General features: G+C 66.3%; 3 protein-coding genes across 3 annotated transcripts; 1 reads left to right on the top strand and 2 right to left on the bottom strand.

Moving 5' to 3' along the window:
- Positions 1 to 303: 303 nt before the first annotated feature.
- EMIHUDRAFT_194924 (hypothetical protein) lies at positions 304 to 1244 on the top strand (the record flags this gene model as incomplete). The annotated part of the gene is made up of 5 exons (XM_005794534.1): positions 304 to 417; positions 634 to 729; positions 808 to 901; positions 993 to 1066; positions 1134 to 1244. The coding sequence occupies 5 exons, from the start codon at positions 304 to 306 to the stop codon at positions 1242 to 1244; spliced, it is 489 nt and encodes a 162-aa protein (XP_005794591.1).
- Positions 1245 to 2501: 1257 nt separating this feature from the next.
- On the bottom strand, positions 2502 to 4157 carry EMIHUDRAFT_194923 (hypothetical protein; the record flags this gene model as incomplete). The annotated part of the gene is made up of 2 exons (XM_005794533.1): positions 2502 to 3350; positions 3462 to 4157. The coding sequence occupies 2 exons, from the start codon at positions 4155 to 4157 to the stop codon at positions 2502 to 2504; spliced, it is 1545 nt and encodes a 514-aa protein (XP_005794590.1).
- A 2197-nt stretch (positions 4158 to 6354) lies between these two features.
- EMIHUDRAFT_431970 (hypothetical protein) lies at positions 6355 to 7244 on the bottom strand. The gene is made up of 2 exons (XM_005794532.1): positions 7037 to 7244; positions 6355 to 6966 (listed from the first exon to the last, which is right to left on the bottom strand). The coding sequence occupies exons 1-2, from the start codon at positions 7094 to 7096 to the stop codon at positions 6616 to 6618; spliced, it is 411 nt and encodes a 136-aa protein (XP_005794589.1). The 5' UTR covers positions 7097 to 7244; the 3' UTR covers positions 6355 to 6615.
- Between the last annotated feature and the right edge of the window lie 5920 nt (positions 7245 to 13164).

Here is a 13164-nt window from a genome sequence, read left to right as displayed (position 1 = left end):
CGCCCATCCCGCCCTCCGCCCTCGCCCTCCGCCCCTGCCCCGGCTGGCCTGGGTGGCATCTCCTCATCATCAGGCGCCAAGTGGGAGGGAAGTGGACGGGGCCCTGAGCCGACCTAGCCCTAAACGGAATGGGGCGCCCAACACGTTGCCGGATTACTGTGCCTTCGGTTCGTGAAGGGTCGGTGCGTGTCGTGACCCCCTGGAACACCCGTACCCCCGCACCATCTCCGTCGCTGGGTTGCTTAACCTTGCTACCAGCGGGTCTGCCGCGTTCTTTTTCCGTCCCCGCGCACCACACTCAGCATGCTAGGCCTTGGACGCCCGCCTCCCGAGCTCGACTTCCTCTCGCCGCCGGACGTCTTTGACGTCGAGCGCGCGCTCGACATCACGCGGTCGGTGACGGTCCCCTTTGCCGACGTCCGCCCGCTCGACAACCTCGCCGCCTGTGCCCGCCTGCTTCCCGGCGCGGCGGCTCGTCCGGCGCGGCCGCCGTCTGCGGCCGCGCGTGCCGCCGCCATCGCGGCCGCCGCCGCGAGCGGACAGAAGCGCCCTCGCTCAGAGAGCCCACCGGCAGAGGGGCCGCCGCCCGCGCCGCGCCACCGCGGCACCGTCCGACTTTGGGACGTCGAGAAGGGCTACGGCTTCATCTGCCCGGCCGACGGAGGGCAGGACCTCTTCTGCCACCGCTCGGCGATCGAGGACGGCGATGCGCTGGGCGAGGGGTTCGCGGTGGCCGATGCCGCCCACGCTTGCCTCCCGAAACACCCGAGACGCTCGCTCACTCGTCGGCTGGCCCCACACTCGAAGGTGGGCTTCGAGCGCGTCTTCGACTCGGAGCGACGGCCGCGCGCCGAGCGCGTACGGGGCGGCATCGGCGAGCGGCGCGGCTCGCTGCAGCCGCGTGCCCCGCAGCCACACCTCGGCTTCATTTTGGAGCTCGGCACAGGCGGGACGCGCCTCTCGTGCCGCCGTGCCTGCCCTTCGGCTCCGAGGCGCTGCTCTCTCCTCGGACGAGACGGTCGCTCTCGGCGGCGCCGGCGCAATCAAGCGCAAGCACAGTCAAGCAGTCGGCGGGCGTCGGCGGCGGCGGCGGCAGCGGTGGCGGCGGGGTAAAGCTCAAGTCGCTCTCGCAGCAGTGGGCGGAGAGCTTTGACGTGCCCGGGCCTCTCGGCAAATCGGGGCTCAAGCGGTGCGGCGGCGGGGGCACACCGACACCGACACAGGCAGCGAGGGTGCTCGACTGACGGGGCGGCCTGTCGCCGCAGGTGGCTTCGCCGCCGCGTGCGGGTGGTTGTGCGGCGGCAGGCGGGGCTGCGAGGCGCTCGGGCGCCGACCACCGCTCCCCTCTCCGCAGCCGCACCAGCGACACGCCCCCTCCCGACTTGCGGCAGGCGTCTACGAGGGCGAGCTCCGCACGTACGACCCGCACTGGAACATGGCGAGCCGGCCCGTCCCGACACCGCCCCTCCCTCCCCCCCTCCCCGATACCCCTCTCTCCCCGTCCCCGTCCCTCCGCCCGCGCCGCCGCCCCCCGCAGGTGCTCGCCGACGCGCGAGAGCGGGCCGTCGTGGAGGTGTCGCGCGGCGGCCGAGGCGGCGAGGGCGGCGAGGGCGGCGGCTGCAGCAGCGGCACGCGAGTGTGCTGGTCCGAGCAGACTGCGGCGCAGCAGCTGCTGTTGCGGGGCAATGCCGTGGCGCCCCCCCCCCCCCTCTTCCCCGCCCTCTGCCCTCGCATGCCCCTTCCCACCGCCCATGCGTACCCGGCAGGTGAGCGTGTGCGACGCGGCCGCTGCCGAGCACGAGATGCAATCGAAGCGCGTGCGAGAGGCGCACCTCTCGGCGTTCGCGCGCGCCGCTGCCGCCGCGATTGAGCGCGCAAAGAGCGAGGCGCGCGAGCAGGCGGATGCGGTGGTGAGGGGAAGACCTAGCCAGCAGTCGCAACCGGGTGGTCCGTCGCAATCGGATCAAGCTGCGCAGAGTTGGGTGCTCGGTCGAGGCGTAGAGAGAGTTGACGAGGCGTCAGGCGACGGAGCAGGTCCCGGGTCGAGGGCGCGGGACGCCCCGTCAGCCTTTTAAGTGGCGACTGGTTGCGTGTGTGTTGAGGCCGACTGTCTCGTGTCTGCTGTCTCGGGTGTGTCCCAGCCGACAGCCCTGAGGTCCGGTGGTCCGGCGCGGCGATTCGTTTCGCGAACTACAAACGCTGAGAGAAAGAAAACACATATGACATAAAACACTCTCGCGCGGTATGTCGTGTCGTATATGTACGTACATAATATTAAAAATTATATAATTATTTAATATAACGTATCTCCCCTCTCGCCGTGGTGGGCGTCGGACCGTCGGCGCTCGGCGGAGGCGCGTGGCATAATCTAACGAACGCATATGGCATATCATCGTCTACAACTACATCAGCACCCCGGCACCGCGCACATATCGCGGATATTCGTCAGACTTCAGAGAGGACCGAGCCGAACCTTTCGTGACCGTTCAGAGCCGTACGGTTTAGATCTTTGTATTATTGTTACACCCTCGTCGCTCCACACCCAACGACCTCGATATGGGCACCCCATACACCGTTGGTACCCCCATCGCGTCCTCCTCCGCCTCCAACCCTGGGTCCAACGGCGGCTGCGGCGCGCCGCCTTCGTGTGCACCGCAACCCTCGGCTCGCCCGCCAACCCCGACCTCCACGCCGCTGCTTGCGCTCGCCACCGCTCGTCTGTCCAGCAGCTGGGCGTGCCGCGTCGGGCAGCAGCCCGACCAGCGCCTGCTGCCCGGCGGCGCGTCGCCGGGCGGGTCGATGTCTGCGACCGTGTCTGGCAGCGGCCGGTGCAACGTCTCCGGCAGGCTAAGCGCGACGAGGCCGCTCGCGAGGGAGGCGGCTCCGAAGATGGCCATCACGGCGGCCGTGCCCGCCACGGGGACCAGCAGAAGCGCCTGCGGGGCGACGATGCCCCCGACGCGCGCGGCGAGCGAGCACGCGCCGATCGCGGCGGTTCGCACCGACGTGGGGAAGAGCTCGGCGCCGTAGAAGTAGGCGACGTTGAAGGCGCCGGAGGCGGCGAGCTTGCCCATCATCGCGGCAAAGGTGATGGCGGCGGTCGGCAGCGGCAGCGCAGCGACGAGGCAGGCGACGCCCGCGCCGAGCAGGCAGCCCGCCAGCAGGGGTCTGCGGCCGTACCGGTCGGCGAGGAGGGTGGACCCTCCGTAGCCCGGCACCTCGACCAAGCCCGAGAGCGCGTTGTTGAGGTGCACGCTCTCGGAGAGGTTGCCCACGTTGAAGGAGAGGCCGTAGTAAACAAACGAGACGACGCACCACTGCACGACCATCAGCAGCAGCCGCTGCCGCACCTTTGGGCCACGCAGCAACGCAGCCAACCCCTCGCCCTCGCCGCCCGCGCCGCCGCCCCCCGCCTGCGGCGGCCGCAGCGGCCGCTCCTGCTGCCGGTTGGCCGCGGCGACGCGCCGGAGCACGCGCGCCGCGGCTTCAGCGCCGCGGCGGCTGAGGAGCCAGCGGGGCGACTCGACGAGCCAGCCGAGGAAGAGCAGGACGGGCAGCTCGAGCGCAAAGAGCACCGCCGCGTAGAGCCGCCAGTGCGAAGCCGCGTCGGTGGCCGCGGCGACGAGGGAGAGGGTGACGATGCCCGCGGAGAAGGCGACCGCGACGACGAATCCCACGGTCGCGGAGCGGCTCGCGCTGAAGAGCTCAACGCACAGCACGAAGGAGATGAGGCCCTGCCCCGCCTGCAGGAAGCCGAGGACGAGCCGGGCGGCGGCAAAGGCTGCGTACGAGGGCGCGACGACCTCGGCGAAGCTGCACGCCACGTAAAGGACCATGACGATGTTGAAGGCGCGCCGCCGCCCAAGCCGGTCCGATGCGGCGCCCCAGACGGGCGCGCCCACAAGCATGCCGACGAAAAAGAGCGAGTTGAGGGCGGAGGTGTGTGAGGACTCGATGTGGAGCTCGGCCCTGAGGCCGGGCTTGGCAAACACCATGAAGAGGGTCTGCAGCGCGCCCACGAACCACACGTACGCCATGAGCGCGCAGTGTAAGCACTGGAACCGACCCCATCCCATCTCATCGAGGATCTCGTCCAGGTCCGCCTCCTTCCCGGCAGCACCGTCCGGTGGCTCCGCGGCGGGAATGGGGCGCACCATCGCGGCAGTAGGTATTCTCGCTGGGACCGTGGGTAAAAGCGCTTTGTGCGAGTTATTCACAGCCGTGTTTTGAGAAGTCATGCCCCACAACCTCCGCCCTCGACGCCGTGTGAGGTCGGACCCGCACTCGCCAGCGGCCGCAACTCTGCCGCCGTCGCTCCGCCGGCTCAACCGAGTATCGGGCGTTGAGGGCGGCGGCGCAAAGTGGGTCTGGTGCGCCACACGGCCACAACCCTTGCCACCGCCCTTGCCGCCGCCCTTGCCACCCTTTGCCGCCTTGGCTCCGCCGCGGGCGGCGGTGGGAGCGGCCTGCTGGGCTAGCATGTTGTGAATGTCCTTGCTGGGGACGGGCACGTGGAACGGAACGCACGTTACATGTTGAGCGGTCATGAATGAGTGCGCGACACGCATGTTGCGAGCAGCGTTGTTGATGTTTTGCGCATCGCCACTGACGGCGGCGCGCGAGAGCTGTTGCGAGTGGTGTTGGGCGAAGCCCCGGGCGTTGCCGGAGGCTGTGCCGTAGTCGGTGCGGTCGACGGCGCTCGGGCTGCCGACCTCTTTGGCGAAGTTGAAGATGATTCTCTTGGTTGGCGGCGCGATGCCGCCCTGGCTTTCGACGAGACAAATTTTGACGATTCCGTTCACAGCACATGCTGTGCCTGGCGGCTTCAGCATGTGCAGCGAAAAGCATCCTTTTCCAGGGGTGCGAAGCGTGGACCCAAATCACCCCGTTTTTGCCCACATTTTCGGTCATCCGTTAAAATATCTGAAGATCCTAATTTAGGATTCTCCCCAAACCTTGCTCAGCTGTCCTGATCCATCGCATCACGCATGCACATGGGCCAGGCCTGGGCAAAGAAACCAGTACCTCATCAGGCTTCCCTGAGCGTCACCCAGCTCGGTGATCGCGCCGGCCGGACACCACTGTGCACTTGAGACGCGGCCGTTCCGGGCATTCAGCGCGACCTTCGGGTGCGAAGACATGGGCTGATAAAGGGCTCTATGGCTCAATTGCTATGGCTCAGACTGGACTCCTCTGACCTCTCCGCGGTTGAGGTCTGAAAAGCCTTCTGATGCCCACGGCTTTAGCCCCTAAAAAATCAAACATTCTTAGCTTCTTGCCCCCCTCCGAGACTGGAGACAGAACCCACCCGTACACAGGAGAGATGGGACTGCCCCCCGCCCCCGCTTGCCCTGACTGCACAGGATAGCGTGCCCCAATCGGCGACACATAGCGGGGGACACTGCGCTAAACTGCGCAAGGAGGGGGTGCGACGGCTTTCTTTGTCCTCTCGAGGGAATGTTCTCTCGGCGCCCATGGCCTTCTGAAGTTTCGTACTGATGACGTCCTTCTTGGCACTTCAAGCGTCGGTATGGGTATGGGCCGCCGGTCCGACGCTACCGGTCCACGAACATCTACTCTGCTGAGGTCGGCCGGTGGCACCTCGACGGTCGAGTGGCCTCCAGTTCGAAATCGGCGAGTTGACCCTTATCGCGCTTGAGGTAAGCGAGCACGACCATGTGGTTAGCCCCTCTCGACGCCGCTCCCCTCGCCGCCGGTGGCGACCGCGCCGCCGACGTCGGTCGCGCTGGACGGCAGCGCGTCCCCAGCCTCGCCGTCGCTCTTCTCGCCGTCGCTCGCTTCGCCCCGCCGCTGGTATTAGGGGCCGCGCTGCCGGCGCCGAGCGTCACCTGCCTCCACGTCTCTTCCTCTAAGGAGAGGAGAGGCTCGCCGCGGGCTGCCGCAGCACGTAGTGTCGGCCGTACTCCGCCACGCCCGCGAGGACGTCAGCCGCTCACCGTCTCGACCGCCGCCTCAATTGGCGGAGGGGCTCGACCCGTCGTTCCGTGACCTACCCGCTACCGCGCCAGCGAGGGGCTCCTGGCGCGCCGCCCGTCGATCGACGCCCTCGCCCCTGCGCTCCACCAACGACGCCGTCGCTGTCCTCGCCGACGTGACCGTGAGGCCAGCCCATCGCCATTGGATGCAGCCGAGCTGCAAAATCCCAGTGCCGTGATCCCCCCTAGACCCCCCCTGGACGCGTCCACCCTCCGTCCAATCGAGCCGCCCCTAAAATACATACATATTTTTTCACACCTGAGCGGGCTCAATTTTGCTCTGATGCCTCCTACGTATTCGAACTCAAGTCGTTCTCGGGCGCAGGCGCCCGGTGCGTTGGTCGTTTTTCGTCACGGGAGACGCAGACGGCTTTAGCCCCTACAGTACCAAGGGGCCACACCCCTGGGGCCTTACCCCTGGGGTTCTAGGGGACCGCCGCGGGAAGACCTCAGTTTGCCCCCGCCCTAATGCCTAAAGGGGCCCGAGGGGACCTTATAAGAGGTGTCTCTGGGCGCTCAATGAACACATGCACACACATGCGCGTCCCGCGTCCGCATGCCATGGTAGGTTTTTGGTAGATGGTACGGCCCGAATCGAATCTGACGATGGTCACTATGGTCAGGCGGCGCCTGCTCCACCGCCAGCTGTCGCCTGCCCGCTCTCGCTCGGGAGGACGCCCGAGCCCTCGCCCTCCTCCGGCGGCGCGTTTTGCAACGGGACCGGCTCGGGCGCAACGGTGGGCGCCGGCTCGTCCTCCAGGAGAGGGATCTCGAGGACAGTCCCTCCCGCGCCTCTGGCGGTGGCGGCTGGCACATACATGCCCGGCCCAAGGTACATGCCGCCGCCGCCGCCGCCGCCGCCGCCGAGGCGCCGCCGCCGCCGCCGCAAGCAGCAGCCGGCCGCCACGCAGAGGAGGGCGAGCGCGAACATGGAGACGGCGGGGTAGCTCGTCGCCCAGAAAGCGAGCGCCTGCGAGCAAAGGGAGGCCTCGGGTGAAAGGGAACCCGCCACGGCGCAGGGAGGGAGCCGCGCCGAGCGCCTGCGGGAGGTCGCCACAGATGCCGCAGCTGCCGTCGCCGCGGCCCGCGACGAGTGTCATCGTCGCGGGCGGCGCGGGCTCAAAGTCGCACGAGCCGAGCACCCGCAGCCCCTCTCCCGCCGCAGACCCGCCAGCCTGGCCCGAGCCGCCAGCCTGCCCCGAGCCGCCAGCCGTGCGCCCGGCGGGCAGCACCGCCGGGTGGCCTGCGGAAGTGGTTGTGGACGAGAGCCGGTCCAGGTTCCAGTTGACCAAGTAGTCAACGCCGATCGCCGAGCCGGGCGACGCGACAAACTCGTTGGCAGCCTGCCACTCTGGCCGCCGCGCCGCCTCCGCCAGCTCCGCCAAGACGGCTGCGCGCGAGCCGAGGCCCTGCGGCGTGTAGAGGGTCGGGTCGTAGCCTAAAGGGCGCGGGTTCGGGTTCGGGTTAGGAGGGGGGAGAGGGGATCGGGCCGGAGCCCTGGTCGTATCAATCAATCAATATTGTCGTGGCCTCCCGCGCGGACGGTCGCGCTCCAAAAGAAGTCGGCCTCGGCGCCGTGGCTGACGAAGCTCGAGGTCGCCGAGGCGTGCCACGTGTAGAGAAAGTCGGGGTCGCTGAGGGTGTGAGGGTGCGACCCCCACATGCCGCACGTGCCGAGCGACCACTCGCCCACCACGAACCGCACGCCTACCCAAACGGCTCCGAGGAGGCTCGTGCACGGCTCCACGACCAATCGCCCGCGACGAAGCGCACGCACCCGCGTCGGCGTGCCGCTTCAAGACGGCGGCGTCCGGGCCGCAGGACTGGCAGAGCACAGACCTCATCCCCGCCTGGGCCCGGAGGAGGCGCGAGGGCTGGCGGGGAGAAGGCGTAGAGAGAGAGGGGGAGAGGGAGAGGGAGAGGGAGAGGGAGAGAGAGGGAGAGGCACGGGGCTGATGCGTGAGAGAGAGGGCGGCCGGCCGCCTCGCCAGCGACGCACATGCCGCACCGGGTCCCGCCCGGCGGATCGAACGCGTGGTACATATGCAGATCTGCCACCACGCCCCCGCCGAGCCCCGCCGCGTTTGCCGCGAGCCACGCAGGCCAATCTAGACCGGCGTTGAAAAAGTTGAGTTGCACATCGAACCGGTCGGCGGGCAGGAGGCGGCGCAGCCGCGGCAGCAGCGCGAGAGCGAAGGGCGGGAGGAGCGCGGCCGCCTTTGCGTCCTCGCTGAAGAGGGCCTACCGGCGCGCAGCTGCGCCTCGACGGCCGCTACGCCTCTCGGCAGGGGCGCAGAGAGCGAATGTTCCACAACCTTGAGCAATCTCAGCTAATCTCAGCTAATCTCAGCTATCTCGAGCTGTTCACGCCACCTCATCTCGGGTAATTTCGGGTCATCACAGTGTATTCTCGAGCCGTGCGTGCCTCATTCCACGGGGAGATGGCGGCGACGACGCCCTCGGTCGCAGGCGCGCCGTCGAGCTCGGAGACGAGGCCGGCGAGCCGCTCGAGAACGGCAACCTACGCGTCAGAGGCGAGCGGTGCTGCGACGCCTCGCTTCACCGCGGCCGCCTCACGCGCGGGCGCGCCGAGCGGCAGAGGAACGGGAACGCGGCCGGGGGCGGGCCCGCGACGCCCGAGCTGTCCATCGCCGCGAACCAGGCGTCTGCGCCGTCGAAGGCGTGAGTCTCTTCAAAGAACTTTCCCGTGTATCCCATGCGCCGGACCGCGCCGCCGGGAAGCGAGTGCATGTCGATGACGGCGCGCATGCCGAGTGGCTTGAGCAGCGAGAGCAGCGCTGCGAGGTGCGGTGCGTTGCCGGTGACAAACCCGTCTGCAGTCACGCCCTCCTCCGAGAGAGAGCGAAGAATACTGCCGTGCCGTGACCGGTTGAGCGCAGGCTCCGGCACCGGCGGCCATGCGCTGGGGCAGCCGCGCGTGGCGGGCGGCTCAAACATCCAGTAGCCCACCGGGATGCGCAGCACGGTGACACCGTGCGCCCGCAGACGCGTGAGCAGCGGCGGCGGGCTCGTGGCCTTGAGCAGATCGTAGTCGTCGTCCTCGCCCAGGAAGGAGGCCCAGTGCCGCCTCATCGACTGCACCGCATCAATGCCGCGCTCGCACATCCGCTGAATGTAGTCGTATTCCTGGTTGTCCTTGATGCTCCCGCCGCCAAGGCGGGTGAGGAGGATGTTGGGAAGCAGCCAGGCCTCGTGCACGAGCCACCCGCCGAGGTTTGCTCCGGAGGAGTAGTGCATGCTACGAGCAGCCTGTACTGTAGTCGGAGCAGCTCTGGCGAAGTAGTCGCCTCAGAATCCGACGCTAAACGACAGGCAGCCCGAACTGAGCTCAGGCTGACTGGGCTTCTTAGCTCGCCGGATCCCTCCTGTGCGCTTCTTTCTTTTTTTAGCTCGCCCTGGACGGTAATCCCTGTGTGGTGGCGGCGTGCCGTCCTCCCATCCCTCCCTTTGTTGTGTGTTTTCTTTCTTTCTTTCTTTCGCCCTGGACGGTAATCCCGTCGTCAGCTGTAACGATGCACCCGAAGGGGACCCCAGCGCCAACAAGCAACATCATCGGTGGAGGTACAAGTTTTCGAAGAGAGAGTGGACCTGAGCAACGATATGACTTGGCGGCAAATGATCGGAGTGGGCGTCAGAAGAGTCGTCCTTGCGCGAGGAGAGCTCGATAAACTCGAGGGGCCAAAATAGAGAGAGAGAGATTTTTAGCAATACCAAACAACTCTAACACTCACACGTCATTTGGGGCCTGGAGCCCTGTTCACGCGCCAAAATATGCCGCGAGGTTGCGCCGAAAGGCGGGAGAAGCCGCGAGAGCAAGGGATCGGCAGGCGGCGGCGGCGTCGCAGGATGAGGCAGACGAGAGCGACGCGACAGAGGAGGAAGCGACAGGAGGGAGAACGACGAGAGTGGGACGACCGCGAGGTGGCATGAAGGTTGCAGCGAGAATCGGCGAGGGACTGCGAAGAGAGATGGAAAGAGGCAGACGACCAAGGGTTAGGGTGGGCGACGGCTAGCACCACACTCCTCTCCTTAAAATCCCTGTGTGGTGGCGGCGTGCCGTCCTCCCATCCCTCCCTTGTCTTGTCTGTTTTCTTTCTTTCTTTCGCCCTGGACGGAACACCAGTGGTAATCCCGCCGTCGCTGTCACGATGCACCCGAAGGGGACCCCAGCGCCAACATCATTATCTGTGGAGGTACAAGTGTCCGACACGAGAGTGGACCTGAGCAACGACATGACTTGTGGTTGGCGGCAAATGATCCTGGCGGTCCGCTGTACTACAAGGAAGTGCTGACTCGATGCCCCCCCGCAATCTTCTACCCCCACGACTCGGAACGCGAAAGTGACAGGACCATCGGGTCCTTCGGCCACCAAAGCGAGATCACCCGAGAGCAACTGAGTCTGCCTCTGGCCTCGCCTCCCTCTCCTTCAGGCATTCGTGGCATCCTATGGGGTCGTCCAGAGTATCGACCTCTGGCTTGTCAGCCGGTCACTTGATGACACCATGAAGTACAGCGATCGTCACCTCGCTGGTCTCTCCGCAAAGGCCTCCCGACCGCGTCGAACTCATCGGCGCGGGCTCTCTCGGCTACCGGACCGGCCCCAGCTTCGGCTGAGGGCTGACAAGCTGCCGAGCGCCCAAATCACTGTGAGAGTCGTGATTTCTTGTTGGTTTTCAATCAGTAACCAGCCTCCGGCGGGGCCCCCCGCTACATTTACACAAAAAGTCCCAAAACTCGAAATAAATACACCACGGAGCACGGTCACGCGCACACGCGACCTCCCACGCACCACCTGTGAAGATCGCGAATAGCTGCCTCCTCGCGTTTGCGGTGACGCTCCCTGCGACGATTGCTCTCGGCTTGGGACTCTCCCGCCGCGGGAGGCAGATCATACCCCACCGCCGTACTAAGGCCGTCCTCCTGCTGCGAGGTGCCGCACGCCAAGCAACAATCAAAGTCGCACGCATCGCATCGCCAGCGCACCGCAACATCCGGCACATCACCCTTGCATTGAGCACAGGTCTTCGACGCAGTCAGAGATGATATGATGGCTTGGTCTTGCCGCAACGTGGCTCTGTCTCCATAGAAATCATCATAGAACTTTGCAAGGTACTCATACGACGTCTCAGGCACACGTCCCATCGCCACCGCGCCACTGACTTGGTGGCGTCCTACCAAGTCCCAGGCGACGTGGTCCCAGCCATCACTTTCGAAGTCGTGACGCAGCCAAGCAACCATCGTAGCATCTGTTGATCGCCCTACCCCATTCACGTCGGAGGTGATCGTCATCAGCTGCACTGGCGCACCACAGCAATTACTCTCCAACATCGACGACGGCCACTTCTCCCCGTCTGGGGCTACCGGATTCTTGAGGTAGTCATCTAAATCGCCTACGTTCGGATATAAATATCCGGGAAATCCGCACAAGGGGCGGAAGTGGGCGTCGTCGACCGTCACGTGGATCTCGCGAAAAGCAGTCAACTCGTCAACGAGCTGCAGCTCGCCCACCACCAAGCTCCCCGGCTCGATCAGGGTCAGATGCCGCGTAATCCAAGCCGAACTGAGCAGCAGCTCCGCAGAAAGCCCATACGGTGGCGCATCGACTGGCAGCCGTACCCAGGCGTGGGTCTGCGCTGCTTCGCTGAAGTCCATTGACCTGATGGCGCGCTCCTCGCGCTTGCGGTGCCGGTCGCCGCGCCGCTTTGAGGCGCTCGCCGGCTCGCCGTCGGGTGGCAGCGTGTATTCGACCGTCGCGCTGGCCGGACGCTTCGAGCCGAGCGGCGTCGTCACAACCGCGCTGAGCGAGCGCGTCGCGTGCTGCTTGCCGGGCGAGATGACCGGCGCCGACACGCGCAGCTGCTGCACGCCCGGTGCATGCTCGTCAATCCAGCAAGGCTGTGCGAGGAGGCTGCTGCCCACCTGCGCGAGAAAGCTGCTGCCCGCCGCCGATCCGCTGCCCCCGGGCTGGCTGCGCAGCGACGCGCGCATCCGCTCCAGCTCGCGGAGCTTGTCCAACCAGTTTGAGACCTCCCTCCGCTGCTTTATCGGCTTGCCCATCGCCGCAGCCGCGGCGAACTCATCTGGGTGATCGCCGCGGAGCATGGCCTGCGCCGCGGCGACGAGCCGCCAGTCGGCCTTCTTGGACTTGATCAGGGTCGCGTCCTTGAGCGCAGCGACTGCAGCCTTCGCGCCGGCCTCGGCCATTCCTCAGAGGCAACGGCGAACGCACTGCGGTCACCCGCCCTTTGCCGCCGCTTTTGGGGCGCGTGCATCGTCAAAAGATTTGCTGCGACTCGAGGCGAAATGGGGCTTCTGGGGGCGGAACAATTCACACCTCGCGCAACAACTTATGTTTTCGTAAACGTAGTTGTGGCCCCCCGCTACGTCGCACGAGTGCAACCGGGTAGCGGGGGGCTAAAATCTCTCTCTCCAAATGATCGGAGTGGGTGTCAGAAGAGTCGTCCTTGCGTGAGGAGAGCTTGATAAACTCGAGGGGCCAAAATATGCCGCGAGGAGGGCAGAGTTGCGCCGAAAGGCGGGAGAAGCCGCGAGAGCAAAGGAGAGCACAAGGGATCAGCAGGCGGCGGCGTCGCAGGACCGAGCCACGAGGGTCGAGGCAGAGGAGAGCGACGCGACAGAGGATGAAGCGACAAGAGAGAGAACGACGAGAGTGGGACAACCGCGAGGTGGCATGAAGGTTGCAGCGAGAATCGGCGAGGGACTCGTGCGAAGAGAGATAGAAAGAGACTGCAGACCGGCACAGGGTTAGGGTGGCATGTAGGGTGGGCGGGCGGCTAGCAACACCTTCCTTCCACACACCACATAGCGGGTCAGCAAGCCCTAAAACGGCGGGAGGGGTAGGGCTTATCGGAAGAGCTAGAGGGCTCAGCCACCCCTCCACCCCCTCCACCCTGCACCCCTCCACCCTCCCGGAGCGAGAGAGGTCCGTCCTCGAGCCCTCCCACTTCCACCCCTCCGACCGGAGGGCTCGCCAGCCCACAGGGCTGGAGGGGTCCCCGTCGGATCGGCGTCGGGAGGGCTCCACAGGGCTAACCCCCTCCCCGGACGCCGGGTGGGCTCGGAGGGACGGTCGGACAAGGGAGGATCTTCGTGGCGGTAGGGCTCGAGAGGGGTCGGAAGGGCCCTC

This window comes from Emiliania huxleyi (assembly GCF_000372725.1).
Source record: "Emiliania huxleyi CCMP1516 unplaced genomic scaffold EMIHUscaffold_1, whole genome shotgun sequence".
NCBI classification, from domain to species: Eukaryota; Haptophyta; order Isochrysidales; family Noelaerhabdaceae; genus Emiliania; species Emiliania huxleyi.
This window is presented reverse-complemented; position numbering and strand designations above follow the sequence as displayed.

Excerpts from the sequence above, each read along its gene's own strand:
- EMIHUDRAFT_431970 (XM_005794532.1), bottom strand. The coding sequence starts at position 7,096 with ATGACACTCGTCGCGGGCCGCGGCGACGGCAGCTGCGGCATCTGTGGC. Across the intron at positions 6,967-7,036 it reads TCTGTGGCGACCTCCCGCAG|GCGCTCGCTTTCTGGGCGAC; the intron begins GCGCTCGGCGCG and ends CTTTGCTCGCAG.